Source organism: Somniosus microcephalus, unplaced genomic scaffold (genome assembly GCF_052327205.1).
Source record: "Somniosus microcephalus isolate GS21.2 unplaced genomic scaffold, FLI_Smic_1.0 unresolved_chr1, whole genome shotgun sequence".
Classification (NCBI taxonomy): domain Eukaryota; kingdom Metazoa; phylum Chordata; class Chondrichthyes; order Squaliformes; family Somniosidae; genus Somniosus; species Somniosus microcephalus.
Genome location: NW_028225179.1, coordinates 9,921,020 through 9,945,279, shown reverse-complemented (window position 1 = coordinate 9,945,279; position 24,260 = coordinate 9,921,020). Strand labels below are relative to the sequence as shown.

The following is a 24,260-nucleotide window of genomic DNA, read 5'->3' as shown; positions in this document are numbered from 1 at the left end:
CCCCGCCCCCTCCCCCTACTCCGCATGCGCCGCTCCGAGGTGAGCGCGGGCTCTGTACAGGCCGCACCCCTTCCCCCTACTCCACACGCGCCGCTCCAAGGTGAGCGCGGGTGCTGAACAGGCCCCGCCCCCTCTCCCTACTCCGCATGCGCCGCCGGGCCCCGCTCCCGAGGATGAGCCGCGACCGCGCCTGCGCAGGGCCTCACATTGTGGGTCGGCCTGGGCAACCGCGAGAGTCCGGATCACCGGTGGAAATTGAGTTTTATCAGGGTTTTTTATATATAGCGGAGAGAAGCGCGGGCTTGGAGATAAATAAAAACAAAATACAAACCGCACCGTCCCAGCGCCCTCCCGGCACCGAGCAGAGCGGATTGAGCGGCCGCAGCCCCTTGTCTTCTGCAGGGAGCCGGACTGGGGCACGTCATCAACTCCACGGCGGTGACTGACGGGAGCTCCAACCAATAGGGAGAGAGCGGGCGGAGCTTGGAGGACTGACGTGGCGGCGGGTCATCCAACCAATCGGGGTGTCCGAGGGGCGGGACTTCCGCCACCTGCTTCTCCCGCTGCTGAGACAAGTGGAATGCAGCAGAGGGCGCTCTTCTGGGTTTGGGGCTCAGGCCTGTTAGTGGAGCAGTGCTTTACTCTGCACTGGGCTTTACTCCCTCAGCACTGAGTTTCAGACTCCAGTCTCTGGAGTGGGACTTCAACCCACAACCTTCTGACTCAGAGGAGAGAGTGCTGCCGCCTGAGCCACGGCTGACACTCTGTATCTAACCCGTGCTGTACCTACCCTGGGAGTGTTTGATGGGACAGTGTAGGGGGAACTTTACTCTGTGTCTAACTCGTGCTGTACCTGCCTTGGGAGTGTTTGATGGGACAGTGTAGAGGGAGCTTTACTTTGTATCTAACCCGTGCTGTACCTGCCCTGGGAGTGTTTGATGGGACAGTGTAGAGGGAGCTTTACTCTGTATCTAACCCGTGCTGTACCTGCCCTGCGAGCGTTTGATGAGACAGTGTAGAGGGAGCTTTACTCTGTATCTAAACCCATGCTGTACCTGCCCTGGGAGTGTTTGATGGGAAAGTGTACAGGGAGCTTTACTCTGTATCTAACCTGTGCTGTACCTGCCCTGGGAGTGTTTGATGGGACAGTGCAGAGGGAGCTTTACTCTGTATCTAACCCGTGCTGTACCTGCCCTGGGACTGTTTGATGGGATAGTGTAGAGGGAGATTTACTCTGTATCTAACCCGTGCTGTACCTGCCCTGGGAGTGTTTGATGGGACAGTGTAGAGGGAGCTTTACTCTGTATCTAACCTGTGCAGTACCTGCCCTGGGAGTGTTTGATGGGACAGTGTAGAGGGAGCTTTACTCTGTATCTAACCCGTGCTGTACCTGCCCTGTGAGTGTTTGATGGGACAGTGTAGAGGGAGATTTACTCTGTATCTAAGCCGTGCTGTTCCTGCCCTGGGAGTGTTTGCTGGGACAGTGTGCAGGAAGCTTTACTCTGTATCTAACCCGTGCTGTACCTGCCCTGGGAGTGTGTTGTGTCTGTGTGTTGATAGAGACACTGAAGACAGGAGTTGGTTTGATAGGTGTTTATTAAACAAAGTCTGGAGGGGAACTAAGGGATACAACAGAATACTCAGGCTTATATAGCCGAGTGGCCATTACCGGCATTACAGTGCACATGGGGCTCTGAAAGGCACATACACTACAGAGTGTTTGAAGGGACAGTGCAGAGGGAGCTTTACTCGCTATCTAACCCATGCTGTACCTACCCTGGGAGTGTTTGATGGGGCAGTGTAGATGGAGCTTTACTCTGATTCTAACACGTGCTGCACCTGCCCTGGGAGTGTTTGATGGGACAGTGCAGAGGGAGGTTTACTCTGTATCTAACTTGTGCTGTACCTGCCCTGGGAGTGTTTGATGGGACAGTGTACAGGAAGCATTACTCTGTATCTAACCCGTGCTGTACCTGCCCTGGGAGTGTTTGAAGGGACAGTGTAGAGGGAGCTTTATTCGCTATCTAACCCGTGCTGTACCTGCCCTGGGAGTGTTTGATGGGGCAGTGTAGATGGAGCTTTAGTCTGATTCTAACACGTGCTGTACCTACCCTGGGAGCGTTTGATGGGACAGAGTTGGGGGAGCTTTACTCTGTATCTAACCCCGTGCTGTACCTGCCCTGGGAGTGTTTGATGGGACAGTGTGGAGGGAGGTTTACTCTGTCTCTAACCTGTGCTGTACCTGCCCTGGGAGTGTTTGATGGGATAGTGCAGAGGGAGCATTACTCTGTATCTAACCCGTGCTGTACCTGCCCTGGGAGTGTTTGATGGGACAGTGTAGAGGGAGCTTTACTCTGTATCTAACCCGTTCTGTACCTGCCCTGGGAGTGTTTGAAGGGACAGTGTAGAGGGAGCTTCACTCGCTATCTAACCCGTGCTGTACCTGCCCTGGGTGTGTTTGATGGGGCAGTGTAGATGCAGCTTTACTCTGATTCTAACACGTGCTGTACCTGCCCTGGGAGTGTTTGATGGGACAGTGTAGAGGGAGCTTTACTCTGTATCTAGCCCGTGCTGTACCTGCCCTGGGAGTGTTTGATGGGACAGTGTAGAGGGAGTTTTACTCTGTATCTAACCCCATGCTGTACCTGCCCTGGGAGTGTTTGATGGGACAGTGTAGAGGGAGCTTTACTCTGTATCTAACCTGTGCTGCACCTGCCCTGGGAGTGTTTGTTTGGACAGTGTAGAGGGAGCTTCACTCGCTATCTAACCCGTGCTGTACCTGCCCTGGGAGTGTTTGATGGGGCAGTGCAGATGCAGCTTTACTCTAATTCTAACACATGCTGTACCTGCCCTGGGAGTGTTTGATGGGACAGTGTACAGGAAGCATTACTCTGTATCTAAGCCGTGCTGTACCTGCCCTGGGAGTGTTTGAAGGGACAGTGTAGAGGGAGCTTTATTCGCTATCTAACCCGTGCTGTACCTGCCCTGGGAGTGTTTGATGGGGCAGTGTAGATGGAGCTATAGTCTGATTCTAACACGTGCTGTACCTACCCTGGGAGTGTTTGATGGGACAGAGTAGGGGGAGCTTTACTCTGTATCTAACCCCGTGCTGTACCTGCCCTGGGAGTGTTTGATGGGACAGTGTGGAGGGAGGTTTACTCTGTCTCTAACCTGTGCTGTACCTGCCCTGGGAGTGTTTGATGGGACAGTGCAGAGGGAGCATTACTCTGTATCTAACCCGTGCTGTACCTGCCCTGGGAGTGTTTGATGGGACAGTGTAGAGGGAGCTTTACTCTGTATCTAACCCGTGCTGTACCTGCCCTGGGAGTGTTTGAAGGGACAGTGTAGAGGGAGCTTCACTCGCTATCTAACCTGTGCTGTACCTGCCCTGGGTGTGTTTGATGGGGCAGTGTAGAGGGAGCTTTACTCTGTATCTAACCCCATGCTGTACCTGCCCTGGGAGTGTTTGTTAGGACAGTGTAGAGGGAGCTTTACTCTGTATCTAACCCGTGCTGTACCTGCCCTGTGAGTGTTTGATGGGACAGTGTAGAGGGAGCATTACTCTGTATCTAACCCCATGCTGTACCTGCCCTGGGAGTGTTTGTTTGGACAGTGTAGAGGGAGCTTCACTCGCTATCTAACCCGTGCTGTACCTGCCCTGGGAGTGTTTGATGGGGCAGTGCAGATGCAGCTTTACTCTGATCCTAACACGTGCTGTACCCGCCCTGGGAGTGTTTGTTTGGACAGTGTAGAGGGAGCTTTACTCTGCATCTAACCCGTGCTGTACCTGCCCTGGGAGTGTTTGATGGGACAGTGCAGAGGGAGATTTACTCTGTATCTAACCCGTGCTGTACCTGCCCTGGGAGTGTTTGATGGGACAGTGTAGACGGAGCTTTACTCTGTGTCTAACCCCATGCTGTACCTGCCCTGGGAGTGTTTGTTTGGACAGTGTAGAGGGAGCTTTACTCTGTATCTAACCCGTGCTGTACCTGCTCTGGGAGTGTTTGATGGGACAGTGTAGAGGGAGATTTACTCTGTATCTAACCCGTGCTGTACCTGCCCTGGGACTGTTTGATGGGACAGTGTAGAGGGAGCTTTACTCTGTATCTGACCCATGCTGTACCTGCCCTGGGAGTTTTTGATGGGACAGTGAAGAGGAAGCTCTACTCTGTATCTAACCCATGCTGTACCTGCCCTGGGAGTGTTTGATGGACACTGTAGAGGGAGCTTTACTCTGTATCTAACCCATGCTGTACCTGCCCTTGGAGCATTTGATGGGACACTGTAGAGGGAGCTTTACTCTGCATCTAACCCGTGCTGTACCTGCCCTGGGAGTGTTTGATGGGACAGTGTAGAGGGAGCTTTACTCTGTATCTAACCCCATGCTGTACCTGCCCTGGGAGTGTTTGTTTGGACAGTGTAGAGGGAGCTTTACTCTGTATCTAACCCGTGCTGTACCTGCCCTGGGAGTGTTTGATGGGACAGTGTAGAGGGAGATTTACTCTGTATCTAACCCGTGCTGTACCTGCCCTGGGAGTGTTTGATGGGACAGTGTAGAGGGAGCTTTACTCTGTATCTAACCCATGCTGTACCTGCCCTGGGAGTGTTTGAAGGGACAGTGTAGAGGGAGCTTTACTCTGTATCTAACCCGTGCTGTACCTACCCTGGGAGTGTTTGATGGGACAGTGTAGAGGGAGCTTTACTCGCTAACGAACCCGTGCTGTACCTGCCCTGGGAGTGTTTGATGGGGCAGTGCAGGTGCAGCTTTACTCTGATTCTAACACGTGCTGTACCTGCCCTGGGAGTGTTTGATGGGACAGTGTAGAGGGAGCTTTACTCTGTCTCTAGCCCGTGCTGTACCTGCCCTGGGAGTGTTTGATGGGACAGTGTAGAGGGAGCTTTACTCTGTATCTAACCCCATGCTGTACCTGCCCTGGGAGTGTTTGTTTGGACAGTGTAGAGGGAGCTTTACTCTGTATCTAACCCGTGCTGTACCTGCCCTGGGAGTGTTTGATGGGACAGTGTAGAGGGAGCATTACTCTGTATCTAACACCATGCTGTACCTGCCCTGGGAGTGTTTGTTTGGACAGTGTAGAGGGAGCTTTACTCTGTATCTAACCTGTGCTGTACCTGCCCTGGGAGTGTTTGATGGGACAGTGTAGAGGGAGATTTACTCTGTATCTAACCCGTGCTGTACCTGCCCTGGGAGTGTTTGATGGGACAGTGTAGAGGGAGCTTTACTCTGTATCTGACCCATGTTGTACCTGCCCTGGGAGTGTTTGATGGGACAGTGAAGAGGAAGCTTTACTCTGTATCTAACCCGTGCTGTACCTGCCCTGGGAGTGTTTGATGGACACTGTAGAGGGAGCTTTACTCTGTATCTAACCCATGCTGTACCTGCCCTTGGAGCATTTGATGGGACACTGTAGAGGGAGCTTTACTCTGTATCTAACCCGTGCTGTACCTGCCCTGGGAGTGCTGGATGGGACAGTGCAGAGGGAGCTTTACTCTGTATCGAACCCGTGCTGTACCTGCCCTGGGAGTGTTTGACGGGACAGTGTAGAGGGAGATGTACTCTGTGCCTAACCCGTGCTGTACCTGCCCTGGGAGTGTTTGATGGGACAGCGTACAGGAAGCTTTACTTTGTAACTAACCCATGCTGTACCTGCCCTGGGAGTGTTTGATGGACAGTGTAGAGGGAGCTTTACTCTGTATCTAACCTGTGCTGTACCTGCCCTGGGAGCGTTTGATGGGACACTGTAGAGGGAGCATTACTCTGTATCTAACCCGTGCTGTACCTGCCCTGGGAGTGTTTGATGGGACAGTGTAGAGGGAGATTTACTCTGTATCTAACCCGTGCTGTACCTGTCATGGGAGTGTTTGATGGGACAGTGTACAGGAAGCTTTACTCTGTATCTAACCCGTGCTGTACCTGCCCTGGGAGTGTTTGATGGGACAGTGTAGAGGAAGCTGTACTCTGTATCTAACCTGTGCTATACCTGCCCTGGGCGTGCTGGATGGGACAGTGTAGAGGGAGCTTTACTCTGTATCTAACCCGTGCTGTACCTGCCCTGGGAGTGTTTGATGGGACAGTGTAGAGGCAGCTTTACTCTGTATCTAACCCGCGCTGTACCTGCCCTCACGAGCAAATTTGGCTAGGGTAAATAAAATCAGAGAGTTAAATGCGTGGCTCAAAGACTGGTGTGGGAGAAATGGGTTTTGCTTCTTGGGGCACTGGCACCAGTACTGGGACAGGATAGAGCTGTTCCGTTGGGATGGAGTTCACTTGTCCAGTGCTGGGACTAAAATCCTGGTGAATCGAATAACTAGGGCTGTAGAGAGGGCTTTAAACTAATTAGTGGGGGGGGGAGGTTTCAAGAGAGCGAAAAATAAAAATGTCAGCGGAGAAGGCAATAGAGCAAGGTAGCAGTGGGGGAATTAAAAATCAGAGCATGTCAGGAAGGGACAGAATATATAAAGATAAAGGTAAAGTAGTAAAGGGGGTAAAAGCAGGAATAAATTGTCACAAAGCATATTTAAAAGTTCTTTATCTGAATGCACGCAGCATTCGTAACAAAATAGACGAGTTGACGGTACAAATAACTACACATGCGTATGATCTGGTGGCCATTACGGAGACATGGCTGCAGGGTGACCATGACTGGGAATTAAACATCCAGGGGTATTTGACTATTAGGAAGGACAGACAGGAAAGAAAAGGAGGTGGGGTGGCTGTGTTCATAAAGGATGGCATCACAGCAATAGTGAGAAATGATATTGGGTCAAAGGATCAGGATAGTGAAACGGTTTGTGTAAATAAGGAATAATAAGGGGAAAAAGTCACTAGTGGGCGTAGTCTATAGGCCTCCTAACAGTTGCAACTCTATTGGTCGGAGTATAAATCAGGAAATAGTTGGGGCTTGTAATAAGGGAACAGCTATAATCATTAGAGATTTTAACTTTCATATTGACTGGACAAATCAATTTGGGCAGGGCAGCCTTGAGGAAGAGTTCATAGAGTGCATTAGGGACGGGTTCCTTGAGTAGCATGTTACAGAACCAACCAGGGGGCAGGCAATCTTAGATCTGGTCCTGTGTAATGAGACAGGATTAATAAAAAATGTCCTAGTAAAGGATCCCCTTGCAATGAGTGACCATAACATGGTTGAATTCCAAATTCAGTTGGAGGGTGAGAGAGTTTGATCTCAAACCAGCGTACTAAGCTTAAATAAAGGAGACTATGAAGGTATGAGAGCAGAGTTGACTAAAGTGGACTGGGAAAATAGATTAAGGTGTAAGACGGCACATGAGCACTGGTGTACATTCAAGGAGATATTTCACAACTTTCAAGAAAAATATATTCCAGTGAGGAAAAAGGGGCGTAAAAGAAAAGACAGCCATCCGTGGCTAAGTAAAGTAATAAAGGATAGTATCCAACTGAAAACAAGGGCATGTAAAGTAGCCAAATCTAGTGGGAGGATAGAAGATTGGGAAGCATTTAAAAGCCAGCAAAGATTAACTAAACGATTAATTAAGAAAGGGAAGATAGATTATGAAAGTAAACTAGCAAAAAATATAAAAACAGATAGCAAGAGTTTCTACAGTTATATAAAAAGAAAAAGGGTGGCTAAAGTGAACGTTGGTCCCTTAGAGGACGAGACCAGGAAATTAGTAGTGGGGAACATGGAGATGGCAAAAACGCTGAACTAATATTTTGTATCAGTCTTTACAGTAGAGGACACTAAAAATATCCCAACACTGGACAAACAGGGGGCTATGGGGGGGGGGAGGAGCTAAACATGATTAAAGTCATTAAGGAGATGCTACTCGGTAAGATAATGGGACTTAAGGCGAATAAATCCCCTGGACCTGATGGCTTACATCCTAGGGTCTTGAGAGAGGTAGCGGTGGGGATTGCGGATGCATTGGTGGTAATTTTCCAAAACTCCCTGGATTCAGGAAAGGTCCCAGCAGATTGGAAAACTGCTAATGTAGTGCCCTTATTTAAAAAGGGAGGTAGACAAAAGGCTGGAAACTATTGACCAGTTAGCCTAACATCTGTGGTTGGTAAAATGTTGGAGTCCATTCTTAAGGAAGCAGTAACAGGACATTTGGATAAGTATAATTTAATCGGACAGAGTCAGCATGGTTTGATAAAGGGGAAGTCATGTTTGACAAATTTGCTCGAATTCTTTGAGGATGTAACAAACAGGGTGGATAAAGGGGAACCAGTGGATGTGGTGTATTTGGACTTCCAAAAGGCATTTTACAAGGTGCCACACAAAAGATCACTGCACAAGATAAAAAATCATGGGATTGGGGGTAATATACTGGCATGGGTGGAAGGTTGGCTACCTAACAGAAAACAGAGAGTTGGGATAAATGGTTCATTCTCGGGTTGGCAATCAGTAACTAGTGGTGTTCCACACGGGTCAGTGCTGGGTCCCCAACTCTTTACAATCTATATTAATGATTTGGAGGAGGGGACCGAGTGTAACATATCAAAGTTTGCAGATGATACTAAGATGGGAGGGAAAGTAGTGAGTGAGGAGGACATAAAAAACCTGCAAAGGGACATAGACAGGCTAAGTAAGTGGGCAGAGATTTGGCAGATGGAATACAATACTGGAAAGTGTGAGGTTATGCACTTTGGCAGGAAAAGTCGTAGAGCAAGTTATTATCTTAATGGCAAGAAACTGGAAAGTACTGAAGTACAAAGGGATCTGGGGGTCCTGGTGCACGAAACTCAAAAGGTTAGTATGCAGGTGCAGCAAGTGATTATGAAGGCCAATGGAATGTTGGCTTTCATTGCTAGGGGGATAGAATATAAAAATAGGGAGGTATTGCTTCAGTTGTACAAGGTATTGGTGAGACCACACCTGGAATACTGCATACAGTTTTGGTGTCCATACTTAAGAAAAGACATACTTGCTCTCGAGTCAGTACAAAGAAGGTTCACTTGGTTAATCCTGGGGATGAGGGGATGGACATATGAGGAGAGGTTGAGTAGATTGTGACTCTACTCATTGGAGTTCAGAAGAATGAGAGGCGATCTTATTGAAACATATAAGATTGTGAAGGGGTTGGATCGGGTGGATGCGGGGAGGATGTTCCCGATGATGGGTGAAACTAGAACTAGGGGGCATAGTCTTAGAAAGGAGCTGCTCTTTCAAAACTGAGATGAGGAGGAACTACTTCACTCAGAGGGTGGTAGGTCCATGGAATATGCTGCCCCAAAAAGCTGTCGAAGCTACATCATTACATAAATTTAAAACAGAAATAGACAGTTTCCTAGAAGAAAAGGAAATTAAGGGTTACGGGGAGCGGGCAGGAATTTGGACATGAGTCTAGGTCGGATCGGTCATGGCCCTGTGGGTAGCGGAGCGGGCCCAGCGGCCATGTAGCCTGATCCTGCTCCTGTTTCGTGTGTCTAATTCTGTTAGATTCAGGAGATATTCCTGTGATAGTGGATTGGCGGTTAGGATCAGATCAGCCATGATCTTATTGAATGGCGGAGGAGGCTCGAGTGGCCGATTGGCCTACTCCTGCTCCTATTTCTTATGTTCTTATGTATGAGGCCATTCAGTCCCTCGAGCCTGTTCTGCCATTCAATGAGATCATGGCTGGTCTGCAGCCTCACTCCATACACCCGCCTTTGGCCCATATCCCTTAATATCTTTGTTTAACAAAAATCTATCAGTCTCCGATTTAAAATTAACAATTGATCTCGCATCAATTGCCGTTTGCGGAAGAGAGTTCGAAACTTCTACCACCCTTTGTGTGTAGAAATGTTTCCTAATTTCACTCCTGAAAGGTCTGGCTCTAATTTTTAGACTCTGCCCCCAGTCCTAGAATCCCCAACCAGCGGAAATAGTTTCTCTCTATCGCCCCTCTCTATTTCCCCTCAATATCTTGAAAACTTCCATCAGATCGCCCCTTAACCTTCTAAATTCTAGGGAATACAACCCCAGTTTGTGTAATCTCTCCTCATAACTTAACCCTTGGAGTCTTTGAAAGAGCTCTCCAATTAATCCCACTCCCCTCATATCCCTGCAAATTTTTCCCCTTAAAGTATCGATCCAATTCTCTTTTGAAAGTTACTATTGAATCTGCTTCCACCGCCCTTTCAGGCAGTGCATTCCAGATCACAACAACTTGCTGTGTAAAAAAATGTTTCCTCATGTCACTTCTGGTTCTTATACCGATTATCTTCAATCTGTGTCCTCTGGTTACCGACCCTCCTGCCGCTGGAAACAGTTTCTCCTTATTTACTCTATCAAAACCATTCATGATTTTGAACGCCTCTATTAAATCTCTCCTTAACCTTCTGCTCTAAGGATAACAATCCCAGCTTCTTCAGTTTTTCCACATAACTGAAGTCCCTCATCCCTGGAACCATCCTGGTAAACCTCCTCTGCACCCTCTCCAAGGCCTTGACATCCTTCCTAAAGTGTGGTTCCCAGAATTGGACACAATACTCCAGCTGGTGCCTAGCCAGTGATTTATAAAGGTTTAAGAACATAAGAAACAGGAGCAGGAGTCGGCCACTCGGCCCTTTGATATACCTATCAATTCGTCCAATAAAAAGCGACGAGTTAGGAACGTAACTAAAGGTTTTTATTGACTAAATAACAGAGCCCACCCTCGTGGGTGATCGGGTCCAACAAGGAGGAATACCAGCCATTCGACTACCTTTATACCTGGGCAGGTAGGTGGACCCATGGGCGGAGTCGGAGGTGGTCAGCCCAGGTATAACAGCGCGACAAGAGGCGACCTCGTATCGTGATACAACAGTGATAACGGTGATAACAATACAACAGTGATAACTATAGTGTAACGATAAAAGTGGTTTACCACACCCTTCGAGCCTGCTCCGCCATTCAATGAGATCATGGCTGATCTTCTGCCTCAACTCCATTCACCGGCCCTATTGCCATATCCCTTGATGCCCTTACTAGTCAGAAATCTATCAACTTCTGTTTTGAATATACCCAATGACTGAGCCTCCACAGCCCTCTGGGGTAGAGAATTCCAAAGATTCACCGCCCTCTGTGAAGAAATTTCTTCTCATTTCAGTCCTGAATGGCCGACCCTTTACCCTCAGGCTGTGGCCCCTGGTTCTACACTCCCCAGCCAAGGGAAACATTCTCCCAGCATCCACCCTATCAAGCCCTGTAATAATTTTGTATGCTTCAATGAGATCACCTCTCATTCTTCTGAATTCAAGAGAATACAGGCCTAGTTTACTCAATCTCTTCTCATGCGACAGTCCCGCTATCCCAGGAATCAATCTCGTGAACCTTCGTTGCACACCCTCTATGGCAAGTATATCCTTCCTTAGGTAAGGAGACCAAAATTGTACACAGTACTCCAGGTGTGGTCTCACCAAAGCCCTATATAATTGGAGTAAGACTTCTTTACTCCTGTACTCAAATCCTCTTGTAATGAAGGCCAGCATACCATTTGCCTTCCTAATGGCTTGCTGCACCTGCACATTCACTTTCAGTGACTCATGTATGAGGACACCCAGGTCCCTTCGAGCATCTGCATTCCTCAATCTTTCACCATTTAGGAAATATTCTGCCTTTCTGTTTTTTCTACCAAAGTGGATAACTTCACATTTATCCACATTATATTCCATCTGCCATGTTCTTGCCCACTCACTGAGCCTGTCGAGATCCCCTTGAAGCCTCTTCACATCCTCTTCACAACTGAAACTGCCACCTAGCTTTGTATCATCAGCAAATTTGGAAATGTTACATTTAGTCCCCTCAACCAAATCATTGATATAGATTGTGAATAGCTGGGGCCCAAGTACCGATCCTTGTGGTACCCCACTAGTCACAGCCTGGCATCCTGAAAAAGATCTGTTTATCCCTACTCTTTGTTTTCTGTCTGTTAACCAGTTCTCAATCCATGCTGGTATATTACCCCCAATTCCATGTGCCCTAATTTTGTTCACCAACCTCTTGTGTGGGACCTTATCGAAGGCCTTCAGAAAATCCAGATATACCACATCTGCTGGTTCCCCTTTGTCTATTCCACTAGTTGCATCCTCAAAGAACTCCAATGGGTTGTCAAACAGGGTTTCCCTTTCATAAATCCAGGTTGACTCTGCCCAATCTTACTATTAGTTTCTAAGTGCCCAGTTATTGCATCCTTTACAATAGATTCCAGCATTTTCCCAACTACTGATGTGAGGCTAACAGGTCTGTAGTTCCCCCGCTCCCTCCTTTCCTAAATAGCGGGGTTACATTTACTATCCTCCAATCTGCAGGAACCGTTCCAGAAGCTATAGAATTTTGGAAGATGACAACCAATGCATCCACTATCCCAATGGCCACCTCTTTCAAAACCCTAGGATGTAGGTCATCCGGTCCTTGGGATTTATCGACTTTTAGTCCCATTAATTTTGCTAGGACTGTTTTATTACAAATAATAATTTCTTTAAGTTCCTCATTCTCGCCACACCCTTGGTTTTCTCGTATTTCTGGGAGGTTTTTTGTGTCTTCCTCCATGAAGACAGAAACAAAGTATTTATTTAATTTCTCTGCCATTTCCTCATTCCCCATTATAAATTCTCCCGTCTCTGACTGTAAAGGACCTACATTTACCTTCGCCAGTCTTTTCCTTTTCACATACCTATAGAAGCTTTTACAATCCGTTTTTATATTTTCGCTAGTTTGTGCTCATAATCCATTTTCCCTTTTATCAATTTCTTGGTCCCCCTTTGCTGATTTCTAAAAAGATCCCAATCCTCAGGCTGACTGCTTTTTCTGGCAACTTTATAAGCTTCCTGCTTTGACTTAATACTCACTTTAATTTCTTTTAGCCATGGTTGGATCACTTTTCCTTTTGAGTTTTTATGCCCTAGAGGAATATATGTTTGTTGCAAATTATGCATTGTTTCCTTGGATGTTAGCCATTGTATGTCCACCTTCATACCTTTTAGCGTAGTCTCCCAATCTACCATGGCCAACTTGTCCCTCATACCCTTGTAGTTTCCTCTGTTTAGATTGAAGGCCTTAGTTTCGGATTGGACTACATCACTCTCAAACTTAATGTAAAATTACATAGAAACTTAGAAACATAGAAGATAGGAGCAGGAGTAGGCCATTCAGCCCCTTGAGCCTGCTCTGCCATTCAATGCGATCATGGCTGATCATCCAAGTTCAGTACCCGGTCCCTGCCTTCTCCCCATATCCCTTGATCCCTTTAGCCTTAAGAAATATATCCAACTCCTTCTTGAATATATTTAATGTATTGGCCTCTACTGCCTTCTGTGGTAGAGAATTCCATAGGTTCACCACTCTCTGGGTGAAGAAATTCCTCCTCATTTCTGTCCTAAAAGGCCTACCCCTTATCCTTTGACTGTGACCCCTAGTTCTGGACTCCCCAACCATCGGGAACATCCTCCCTGCATCCAGTCTGTCCAGTCTTGCCAGAATTTTATAAGTTTCAATGAGATCCCCTCTCATTCTTCTAAACTCCAGCGAGTACAAGCCCAATCATCCCAATCTCTCCTCATACGTCATTCCTGCCATCCCAGGTATCAGCCTGGTGCATCTTCGCTGAACTCCTTCCATGGCAAGAATATCCTTCCTCAGATAAGGCGACCAAAACTGCACACAATACTCAAGATGTGGTCTCACCAAGGCCGTGTACAACTGCAGCAAGACACCCTTGTTCCTGTACTCAAACCATCTCGCTACGAAGGCCAACATACCATTTGCCGCCTTAACCGTCTGCTGCACCTGCATGCTTACCTTCAGCGACTGGTGCACAAGGACACCCAGGTCACGTTGCACTTCCCCTTCTCCCAATCTATTGCCATTCAGATAATAATCTGCTTTCCTGTTTTTGCCACCAAAGTGGATAACCTCACATTTATCCACGTTATATTGCATCTGCCATGCTTCTGCCCAATCACCCAACCTGTCCAAATCATCCTGTAGTTTCTCAGCATCCTCCTCACAGCACACATGCCCACCCAGCTTTGTGTCGTCTGCAAATTTGGAGATATTACATCTAGTTCCCTTGTCTAGATCATTAATATATATTGTGAATAGCTGGGGTCCAAGGACCGATCCCTGCGGTACCCCACTAGTCACTGCCTGCCACTCGGAAAAAGAGCCGTTTATTCCAACTCTTTGCTTTCTATCTGCCAACCAGTTCTCTATCCAAGTCAATACCTTGCCCCCAATCCCATGTGCCTTAACTTTACACACTAATCTCTTATGTGGGACCTTATCGAAAGCCTTCTGAAAGTCCAAATACACCACATCCAGTGGTTCTCCCTTATCTATTTTACTAGTTACATCCTCAAAAAATTCCAGTAGATTAGTCAAGCACGATTTACCTTTTGTAAATCCATGTTGACTTTGTCCGATCCTGTTACTGTTTTCCAAGTGCTCTGCTATTACATCATTTATAATGGACTCTAGCATTTTCCCCACTACCGATGTCATTCCCCGTTTTCTCTCTACCACCTTTTTTGAATTGTCGGGTAACATTAGCTACCCTCCAATCCATGGGTACTGTTCCAGATTCCATCGAATGTTGGAAGATGATTAGCAATGCATCTACTATTTCTAGGGCCACTTCCTTAAGTACCCTAGGATGTAGATTATCAGGCCCTGGGGATTTATCGGCCTTCAATCCCATCAATTTCCCTAACACCATTTCCCTACAAATACTGATTTCTTTCAGTTCCTCCCTTTCATCAGCCCCTATGTTCCCCGACATCTCTGGGAGGTTATTTGTGTCCTCCTTTGTGAAGACAGAACCAAAATATGTATTTAATTATTCTGCCATTTCTTTGTTCCCCATTATAAATTCCCCTGATTCTGACTGCAAGGGACCTACGCTTGACTTCAGCAATCTTTTTCTCTTCACATATCTATAAAAGCTTTTACAGTCAGTTTTTATGTTCCCTGCAAGCTTACTTTCATATTCTATTTTCCCTTTCTTAATTAATCCCTTTGTCGTCCTTTGTTGAATCCTAAACTGCTCCCAATCCTCAGGTTTACTGCTTTTCTGGCCAATTTACATGTCCTCTCCTTGGATCTTATGCTATCCCTAATTTCCCTTGTTAGCCACGGTTGAGTCACCTTTTTTGTTTTATTTTTATGCCAAACTGGGATGAACAAATTCTGTAGTTCATCCATGCGGTCTTTGAATGTTTGCCATTGCCTATCCAGCATCAACCCTTTGAGTGACATTCCCCAATCAATCCTACCCAACTCGCTCCTCAGACCATCGTAGTTTCCTTTATTTAAATTTAGGACCCTAGTCTCTGAGTCAACAACTTCATTCTCCACCTTAATGAAGAATTCGATCATATTATGATCACTCCGACCCAAGGGGCCTCGTACAACAAGATTGCTAATTAATCCTTTCTCGTTACATAATACCCAGTCTAACCATCCCGTAAACACTCCAGGAATTCCTCCTCCACAGTAGAGGACATGAGAGCGGGGGAGGTAGTCCATTTAAATGTTGAGGCGGTGGGTGTCCCTTTAAATGTGGAGGGGGTGGGTATCCCTTTAAATGTGGAGGGGGTGGGTGTCCCTTTAAATGGAGTATAAAAACAGGGAAGTCTTGCTGCAGTTATACAGGGTATTGGTGAGGCCACACCTGGAATACTGCGTGCAGTTTTGGTTTCCATATTTAAGAATAGATATACTTTCTCTCGAGGTGGTTCAGAGAAGGTTCACTCGGTTGATTCCAGAGATGAGGGGGTTGACGTATGAGGAAACGTTGAGTAGGTTGGGCCTCTACTCATTGGAGTTCAGAAGAATGAGAGGCGATCTTCTCAAAACATATAAGATTGTGAGAGGGATTGATCGGGTGGATGCGGTGAGGATGTTTCCACTGATGGGTGAGACTAGAACTAGGGGGCATAATCTTAGAATAAGGGGCTGCCGTTTCAAAACTGAGATGAGGAGAAACTTCTTCACTCAGGGGGTGGTAAATCTATGGAATTTGCTACCCCAGCGAGCTGTGGAAGCTGCAACATTAAATAAATTTAAAACGGAGATAGACAGTTTACATCAGAACATAAGAAATAGGAGCAGGAGTAGGCCAATCGGCCCCTCGAGCCTGCTCCGCCATTCAATAAGATCATGGCTGATCTGATCCTAACCTGAAATCTACTTCCACTCTCCATCCCACCCGAACCATGTGATCTCCTGGGAGAGGCGAAAAACCAGCTAAAAAACCCAATGGCCAATTTGGGTGAAAAAAATCTGGGAAATTCCTCTCCGACCCATCTCGGCGATCGAAACTCGTCCAGGAGATCACTCTGTCCCTGTATTTCCTGCAGTACTTACCTTCTGTAAAAGGTGATCTCCACCGCAGCCAGGAACAGGCCCAATTTACTCTTGAAGGACTCCTAGCTGGCAGCCTGTTCCCGAGGTCTCCACTAATCCCTGTGAATAGAACCATCTCCTGAAATCTAACACAGAATTAGAACACAAGAAGTAGGAGCAGGACCAGGCTACACGGCCCCTGGGCCCACTCCGCCAACCACAGGGCCATGACCAATCCGAACTCATGTCCAATTTCCTGCCCGCTCCCCGTAACCCCTAATTCCCTTTACTTCTAGGAAACTGTCTATTTCTGTTTTAAATTTATTTAATGATGTAGCTTCCACAGCTTTCTGGGGCAGCAAATTCCACAGACCTACTACCCTCTGAGTGAAGAAGTTTCTCCTCATCTCAGTTTTGAATGAGCAGCCCCTTATTCTAAGATTATGCCCCCTACTTCTAGTTTCACCCATCATTGGGAACATCCTCACCGCATCCACCCGATCAAGCCCCTTCACAATTTTATATATTTCAATAAGATCGCCTCTCATTCTTCTGAACTCCAATGAGTAGAGTCCCAATCTACTCAACCTCTCCTCATATGTCCACCCCCTCATCCCCAGGATTAACTGAGTGAACCTTCTTTGTACTGCCTCGAGAGCAAGTATGGCTTTTCTTAAGTATGGACACCAAAACTGTATGCAGTATTCCAGGTGCGGTCTCACCAATACCTTGCATAACTGCAGCAATACCTCCCTGTTTTTATATTCTATCCCCCTAGCAATAAAAGCCAACATTCCATTCACCTTCTTGATCACCTGCTGCACCTGCATACTAACTTTTTGAGTTTCGCACACCAGGACCCCCAGATCCCTTTGTACTGCAGTATTTTCCAGTTTCTTGCCATTAAGATAATAACTTGCTCTATGATTTTTCCTGCCAAAGTGCATAACCTCACTTTCCAGTATTGTATTCCATCTGCCAAATCTCTGCCCATTTACTTAGCCTGTCTATTTCCCTTTGCAGGTTTTTTATGTCCTCCTCACTCACTACTTTCCCTCCCATCTTTGTATCGTCGACAAACTTGGATATGTTGCACTCGGTCCCTTCCTCCAAATCGTTAATATAGATTGTAAAGAGTTGGGGTCCCAGCACTGACCCCTGCGGAACACCACTAGTTACTGTTTGCCAGTCTGAGAATGAACCATTTATCCCAACTCTCTGCTTTCTGTTAGATAACCAATCCTCCACCCATGCCAGAATATTACCCCCAATCCCGTGATTTTTTATCTTGAGCAATAATCTTTTGTGTGGCACCTTGTCAAATGCCTTTTGGAAGTCTAAATACATTACGTCCACTGGTTTCCCTATATCCACCCTGTATGTTACTTCCTCAAAGAACTCAAGCAAATTTGTCAAACATGACTTCCCCTTCATGAAACCATGCTGAGTTTGTCCTATTAAATTATGTTTATCCAAATGTCCTGTTACTGTCTCCTTAATAATGGACTCTAACATTTTACCAGCCACTGATGTTAGGCTAAACGGTCTATAGTTTCCAGCCTTCTGCCTACTACCCTTTTTAAATAAGGGTGTTACATTAGCAGTTTTCCAATCTGCCGGGACCTTTGCTGAGTCCAGGGAGTTTTGGAAAATTATTACCAATGCACCCACAATCCCTACTGCCACTTCCCTCAAGACCCTAGGATGTAAGCCATCAGATCCAGGTGATTTATCCGCCTTGAGTCCCATTATTTTACCGAGTACCACTTCCTTAGTGATTTTAATCGTATTTAGCTTCTCCCCCCCTAGAGCCCCCTGTTTGTCCAGTGTTGGGATATTCTTAGTGTCCTCTACCGTAAAGACTGAAACAAAATATTTGTTCAGTCTTTTTGCTATCTCCATGTTTCCCACCATTAATTTGCCGGTCTCATCCTCTAAGGGACCAACATTTACTTTAGCCACCCTTTTTCTTTTTATATAACTATAGAAACTAGCAGATAAGGGAATTAGGGGTTACGGGGAGCAGGCAGGGAAGTGGACGTGAGTCTAGGTTCGGATCAGCCATGATCCTATTGAATGGCAGAGCAGGCCCGAGGGACCATATGGCCTACTCCTGCTCCTACTTATCTTATGTTCTTATAAATGTGGAGGGGGGAGGGAGTACCTTTAAATATGGAGGTGGTGGGTGTCCCTTTAAATATAGAGGGGGTGGGTGTCCCTTTAAATGTGGAGGGGGTGGGTGCCCCTTTAAATATGGAGGGGGTGGGTGTCCCTTTAAATGTAGAGAGGGTGGGTGTCCCTTTAAAAGTAGAGAGGCGGGGCCGCGCATGCTCATTCGGGCCACTCACCATTACAGAAACATGGCTGCAGGGTGACAATGCCTGGGAATTAAACATACCAGGTTATTTAACGATCAGGAAGGACAGGCAGGAAGGAAGGGGAGGTGGGGTGGCGGTGTTAATAAAGGAAGGAATCACTGTAATACAGAGAAATGATATTGGGTCAAAAGATCAGGATAATGAAACAGTTTGGGTAGAGGTAAGGAATAATAAGGGGGAAAAAACACTAGTGGGCGTAGTCTATAGGCCTCCAAACAGTGGCAACTCTGTTGGACGGAGTATCAATCAGGAAATAGTTGAGGCTTGTAATAAGGGAACATCTATAATTATGGGGGATTTTAACTATCATATTAATTGGACAAATCAAATTGGGCAGGGCTGCCTTGAGGATGAGTTCATTGAGTGTATTAGGGATGGGTTTCTTGAGTAGTATGTAACTGAGCCGACCAGGGAGCAAGCAACCTTAGATCTGGTCCTGTGTAACGAGACAGGATTAATTAAAAATATCCTAGTAAAGGATCCCCTTGGAATGAGTGACCATAACATGGTTGAATTCCATATTCAATTAGAGGGTGAGAAGGTTGGATCTCAAACAAGCGTGCTAAGCTTGTATAAAGGAGACTATGAAGGTATGAGAGCGGAATTGAGTAGAGTGGATTGGGAAAATAGATTAAAGGGTAAGACGATACATGATCAGTGGTGTACATTTAAGGAGTTATTTTACAACATCCAAAAAAAATATTTTCCACTGAGAAGAAAAGGGTGTAAAAGAAAAGACAGCCATCCGTGGCTAAGTAAAGAAATTAAGGATAGTATTAGACTAAAAACAAGGGCATATAAGGTAGCCAAATCTAGTGGGAGGATAGAGGATTGGGAAAACTTTAAAAGACAGCAAAAAAGAACAAAAAGATTGATTAAGAAAGGGAAGATAGATTATGAAAGTAAATTCGCAAAAAATATAAAAACAGATAGTAAGAGTTTTTATAGTTATATCAAAAGAAAAAGGGTGGCTAAAGTAAATGTTGGTCCCTTAGAGGATGAGACTGGGAAATTAATGGTGGGAAATATGGAGATGGCAAAAACACTGAATGAATATTTTGTATCAGTCTTTACATTAGAAGACACGAAGAATATCCCAACACTGGACAAACAGGGGGCTAAAGGGGGGGAGGAGCTAAAGACAATCAAAATCACTGAGGAAGTGGTACTCGGTAAAATAATGGGACTCAAGGCGGATAAATCACCTGGACCTGATGGCTTACATCCTAGGGTCTTGAGGGAAGTGGCGGTAGGGATTGTGGATGCATTGGTAATAATTTTCCAAAACTCCCTGGACTCGGCAAAGGTCCCGGCAGACTGGAAAACTGCTAATGTAACACCCTTATTTAAAAAGGGCAGTAGACAGAAGGCTGGAAACTATAGACCGGTTAGCCTAACATCTGTGGTAGGTAAAATTTTGGAGTCCATTATTAAGGAGACAGTAACAGGACATTTGGATAATCATAATTTAATAGGACACAGTCAGCATGGTTTTATGACGGGGAAGTCATGTTTGACAAATTTGCTGGAGTTCTTTGAGGAAGTAACACATAGGGTGGATAAAGGGGAACCAGTGGATGTAGTGTATTTAGACTTCCAAAAGGCATTTGACAAGGTGCCACACAGAAGATTATTGCTTAAGATAAAAAATCACGGGATTGGGGGTAATATTCTGGCATGGATAGAGGATTGGTTATCTAACAGAAGGCAGAGAGTTGGGATAAATGGTTCATTCTCAGACTGGCAATCAGTAACTAGTGGTGTTCCGCAGGGGTCCGTGCTGGGTCCCCAACTCTTTACAATCTATATTAACGATTTGGAGGAGGGGACCGAGTGTAACATATCCAAGTTTGCAGATGATACTAAGATGGGAGGGAAAGTAGTGAGTGATGAAGACATAAAAAACCTGCAAGGGGACATAGACAGGCTAAGTAAGTGGGCAGAGATTTGGCAGATGGAACACAATACTGGAAAGTGTGAGGTTATGCACTTTGGCAGGAAAAATCGTAGAGCAAGTTATTATCTTAATGGCATGAAACTGGAAAGTACTGAAGTACAAAGGGATCTGGGGGTCCTGGTGCACGAAACTCAAAAGATTAGTATGCAGGTGCAGCAAGTGATTAAGAAGGCCAATGGAATGTTGGCTTTCATTGCTAGGGGGATAGAATATAAAAATAGGGAGGTATTGCTTCAGTTGTACAAGGTATTGGTGAGACCGCACCTGGAATACTGCATACAGTTTTGGTGTCCATACTTAAGAAAGGACATACTTGCTCTCGAGTCAGTACAAAGAAGGTTCACTCGGTTAATCCCGGGGATGAGGGGATGGACATATGAGGAGAGGCTGAGTAGATTGGGACTCTACTCATTGGAGTTCAGAAGAATGAGAGGCGATCTTATTGAAACATATAAGATTGTGAAGGGGTTGGATCGGGTGGATGTGGGGAGGATGTTCCCGATGATGGGTGAAACTAGAACTAGGGGGCATAGTCTTAGAATAAGGGGCTGCTCTTTCAAAACTGAGATGAGGAGGAACTACTTCACTCAGAGGGTGGTAGGTCCATGGAATATGCTGCCCCAAAAAGCTGTAGAAGCGACATCATTACATAAATTTAAAACAGAAATAGACAGTTTCCTAGAAGTAAAGGGAATTAAGGGTTACGGGGAGCGGGCAGGAATTTGGACATGAGTCTAGGTTCGGATCGGTCATGGCCCTGTGGGTAGCGGAGCGGGCCCAGGGGCCGTGTAGCCTGATCCTGCTCCTGTTTCGTGTGTCTAATTCTGTTAGATTCAGGAGATGGTTCTGTGATAGTGGATTGGCGGTTAGGATCAGATCAGCCATGTTCTTATTGAATGGCGGAGCAGGCTCGAGGGGCCGATTGGCCTACTCCTGCTCCTATTTCTTATGTTCTTATGTTCTTATAATGCGCGGGACCTTCGTGGAGCAGACGGAAGGCCGGGCCCAGGGAAGAGGCGGAATCAGCGGCCGGGGTAAAGTAAAGTGTTGGGGAATCGATTTAAATCGAGGTGAGGGGGGGAGCGGAGAGCGAGATTATAAAGTAAAAGATGAGAAAAACCAAACCTGAGAGTCGGGTGGGCGGGACCTCCGCGGATGCCGAACGGAGCGGATTGAGCGGCGCGGGGGGGGCGGAGTGAGCCGGAGCAATATGATTCTGACTGACGGGAGCGCTGACCAATAGGAAGAGGGCTGAGCTGGGAGGACTGAACTGGGCGGCCTGGTCCTCACACCAATAGCGGCACGGCAAGGGGGCGGGACCTTCTCTCCAGCTCAGGTGCGCTGGGGCCGATTGTGACGCGCTGTGCCCAGGTGAGAGCAGCTCAGGCAGCACAGAGCTGGGGCTGGAATCTGGGAGAGGGGCCGCAGGCAGCACAGAGCTGGGGCTGGAATCTGGGAGAGGGGCCGCAGGCAGCACAGAGCTGGGGCTGGAATCTGGGAGAGGGGCCGCAGTCAGCACAGAGCTGGGGCTGGAATCTGGGAGAGGGGCCGCAGGCAGCACAGAGCTGGGGCTGGAATCTGGGAGAGGGGCTGCAGGCAACGGGCCTGGCAAAGGGGCACAAGCTTCACAATACAAGCTTCATTAAATATATTCAAGAAGGAGTTGGATATATTTCTTAAGGCTAAAGGGATATGGAGAGAAGGCAGGGACTGGGTACTGAATTTGGATGATCAGCCATGATCGCATTCAATTGCGGAGCAGGCTCGAGGGGCCGAATGGCCTACTCCTGCTCCTATCGTCTATATTTCTATGTTGCATTTTATCTTCCCGACTATTACGGAAACCCAATTGTCGTCGCCAGCATCCTTCAGAGAAGGGAACCTCCCACACCTTTAACGGGGTACAGTAACATAGTGGTGATGTTACTGGATTAGTCACCTATTGTTGCAGACGGCAACTGTTGATGATTCTGCCATTCCCATTTACATCTCCTCCACGACCATATCTTGTTCCTTTACCTGTCCCATTACCATCGCCTTTCGCCTTGCACCATCGTCCCTTTTTGTCATTTAATCTCTCCTGCCGTCCACCCTATCACAGACCCTCCCTTTTGTTCTTTCCTCCCCTCCTCCCCTTTCCCTGCCCCTGCCCCTGCTTAAAATCTTTTACATAGAAACATAGAAGATAGGAGCAGGAGTAGGACATTCGGCCCCTCGAGCCTGCTCTGCCATTTAATGAGATGATGGCTGATCATCCAAACTCAGTACCCTGTCCCAGCCTTCTCCCCATATCCCTTTAGCCTTAAGAAATATATCCAACTCTTTCTTGAATATATTTAATGAATTGGCCTCAACTGCCTTTTGTGGTCGAGAATGCCACAGGTTCACCACTCTCTGGGTGAAGAAATTCCTCCTCATCTCTGTCCTAAATGTCTTACCCCTTATCCTTAGACTGTGACCCCTGGTTCTGGACTTCCTGACCATCGGGAACATCCTTCCTGCATCTAGTCTGTCCAGTCCTGTTAGAATTTTATAAGTTTCAATGAGATCCCCTCTCATTCTTCTAAACTCCAGCGAGCATAAGCCCAATCGACCCAATCGAAGTGTGTGGTGATGCATTTTGGCAGAAGGGACAGGGAGAGGTAATATACACTTAATGGCACAGTTTTAAAGAGTGTGCAGGGACAGAGGGATCTGGGAGTTAATGGGCATAGGTCACATACGAATTAGCAGCAGGAGTCGGCCACTCGGCCCCTCGAGCCTGCTCCACCATTCAATAAGATCATGGCTGATCTGATTACTCCACATTCCCGCCTACCCCCGATAACCTTTCACCCCCTTGCTTACCAAGAATCTATCTACCTCTGCCTTAAAAATATTCAAAGACTCTGCTTCCACCGGCCTCTGAGGAAGAGAGTTCCAAAGACTCACGACCCTCTGTGAGAAAAAATTTCTCCTCATCTCTGTCTTAAATGGGCGACCCCTTATTTTTAAACCGTGACCCCTAGTTCTAGATTCTCCCACAAGAGGAAACATCCTCGCCACATCCACCCTGTCCAGACCCCTCAGGATCTTATATGTTTCAATCAAGTCACCTCTTACTCTTCTAAACTCCAGCGGATACAAGCCTAGCCTGTCCAACCTTTCCTCATAAGACAACCCGCCCATTCCTGGTATTAGTCCAGTAAACCTTCTCTGAACTGCTTCCAACACATTTACATCCTTCCTTAAATAAGGAGACCAATACTGTACACAGTGCTCCAGATGTGGTCTCACCAATGCCCTGTATAACTGAAGCATAACCTCACTACTTTTGTATTCAATTACCCTCGCAATAAACAATAACATTCTATTAGCTTATATTAGATTAAATGTTACCTGAGTGTTTCTATCATTTTCTGTTATTACAAGTTTATCAATGCCTCTTTGCTCTGCGCACTATGCCCTATTTATAAATCCAAGCTTTACAATACAAGCTTCTTTGAAATGCAAAATTGTTTCCGACAGACAGCCTTGGTCACTCTGCAAAAAAACTGTTTGACAATTCATCAGAACTCCCTTGCTTTTGGAGATGCGTAGAGTGCAAAAGCAAGGAAGTTATATTGAAACTGTGTA

At 46.5% G+C, this 24,260-nt stretch overlaps 1 protein-coding gene across 1 annotated transcript in view; it reads right to left on the bottom strand.

Annotated features, from left to right (window-relative positions):
• The window catches only part of LOC147093414 (uncharacterized), a 99,089-nt gene extending 75,049 nt beyond the window's left edge, over positions 1 to 24,040 (bottom strand). The window contains exon 1 of the mRNA XM_085974207.1: positions 24,024 to 24,040. Within this exon, the coding sequence (XP_085830333.1) occupies positions 24,024 to 24,040 (17 nt within the window). The remainder of the gene's footprint in view (positions 1 to 24,023) is intronic.
• Between the last annotated feature and the right edge of the window lie 220 nt (positions 24,041 to 24,260).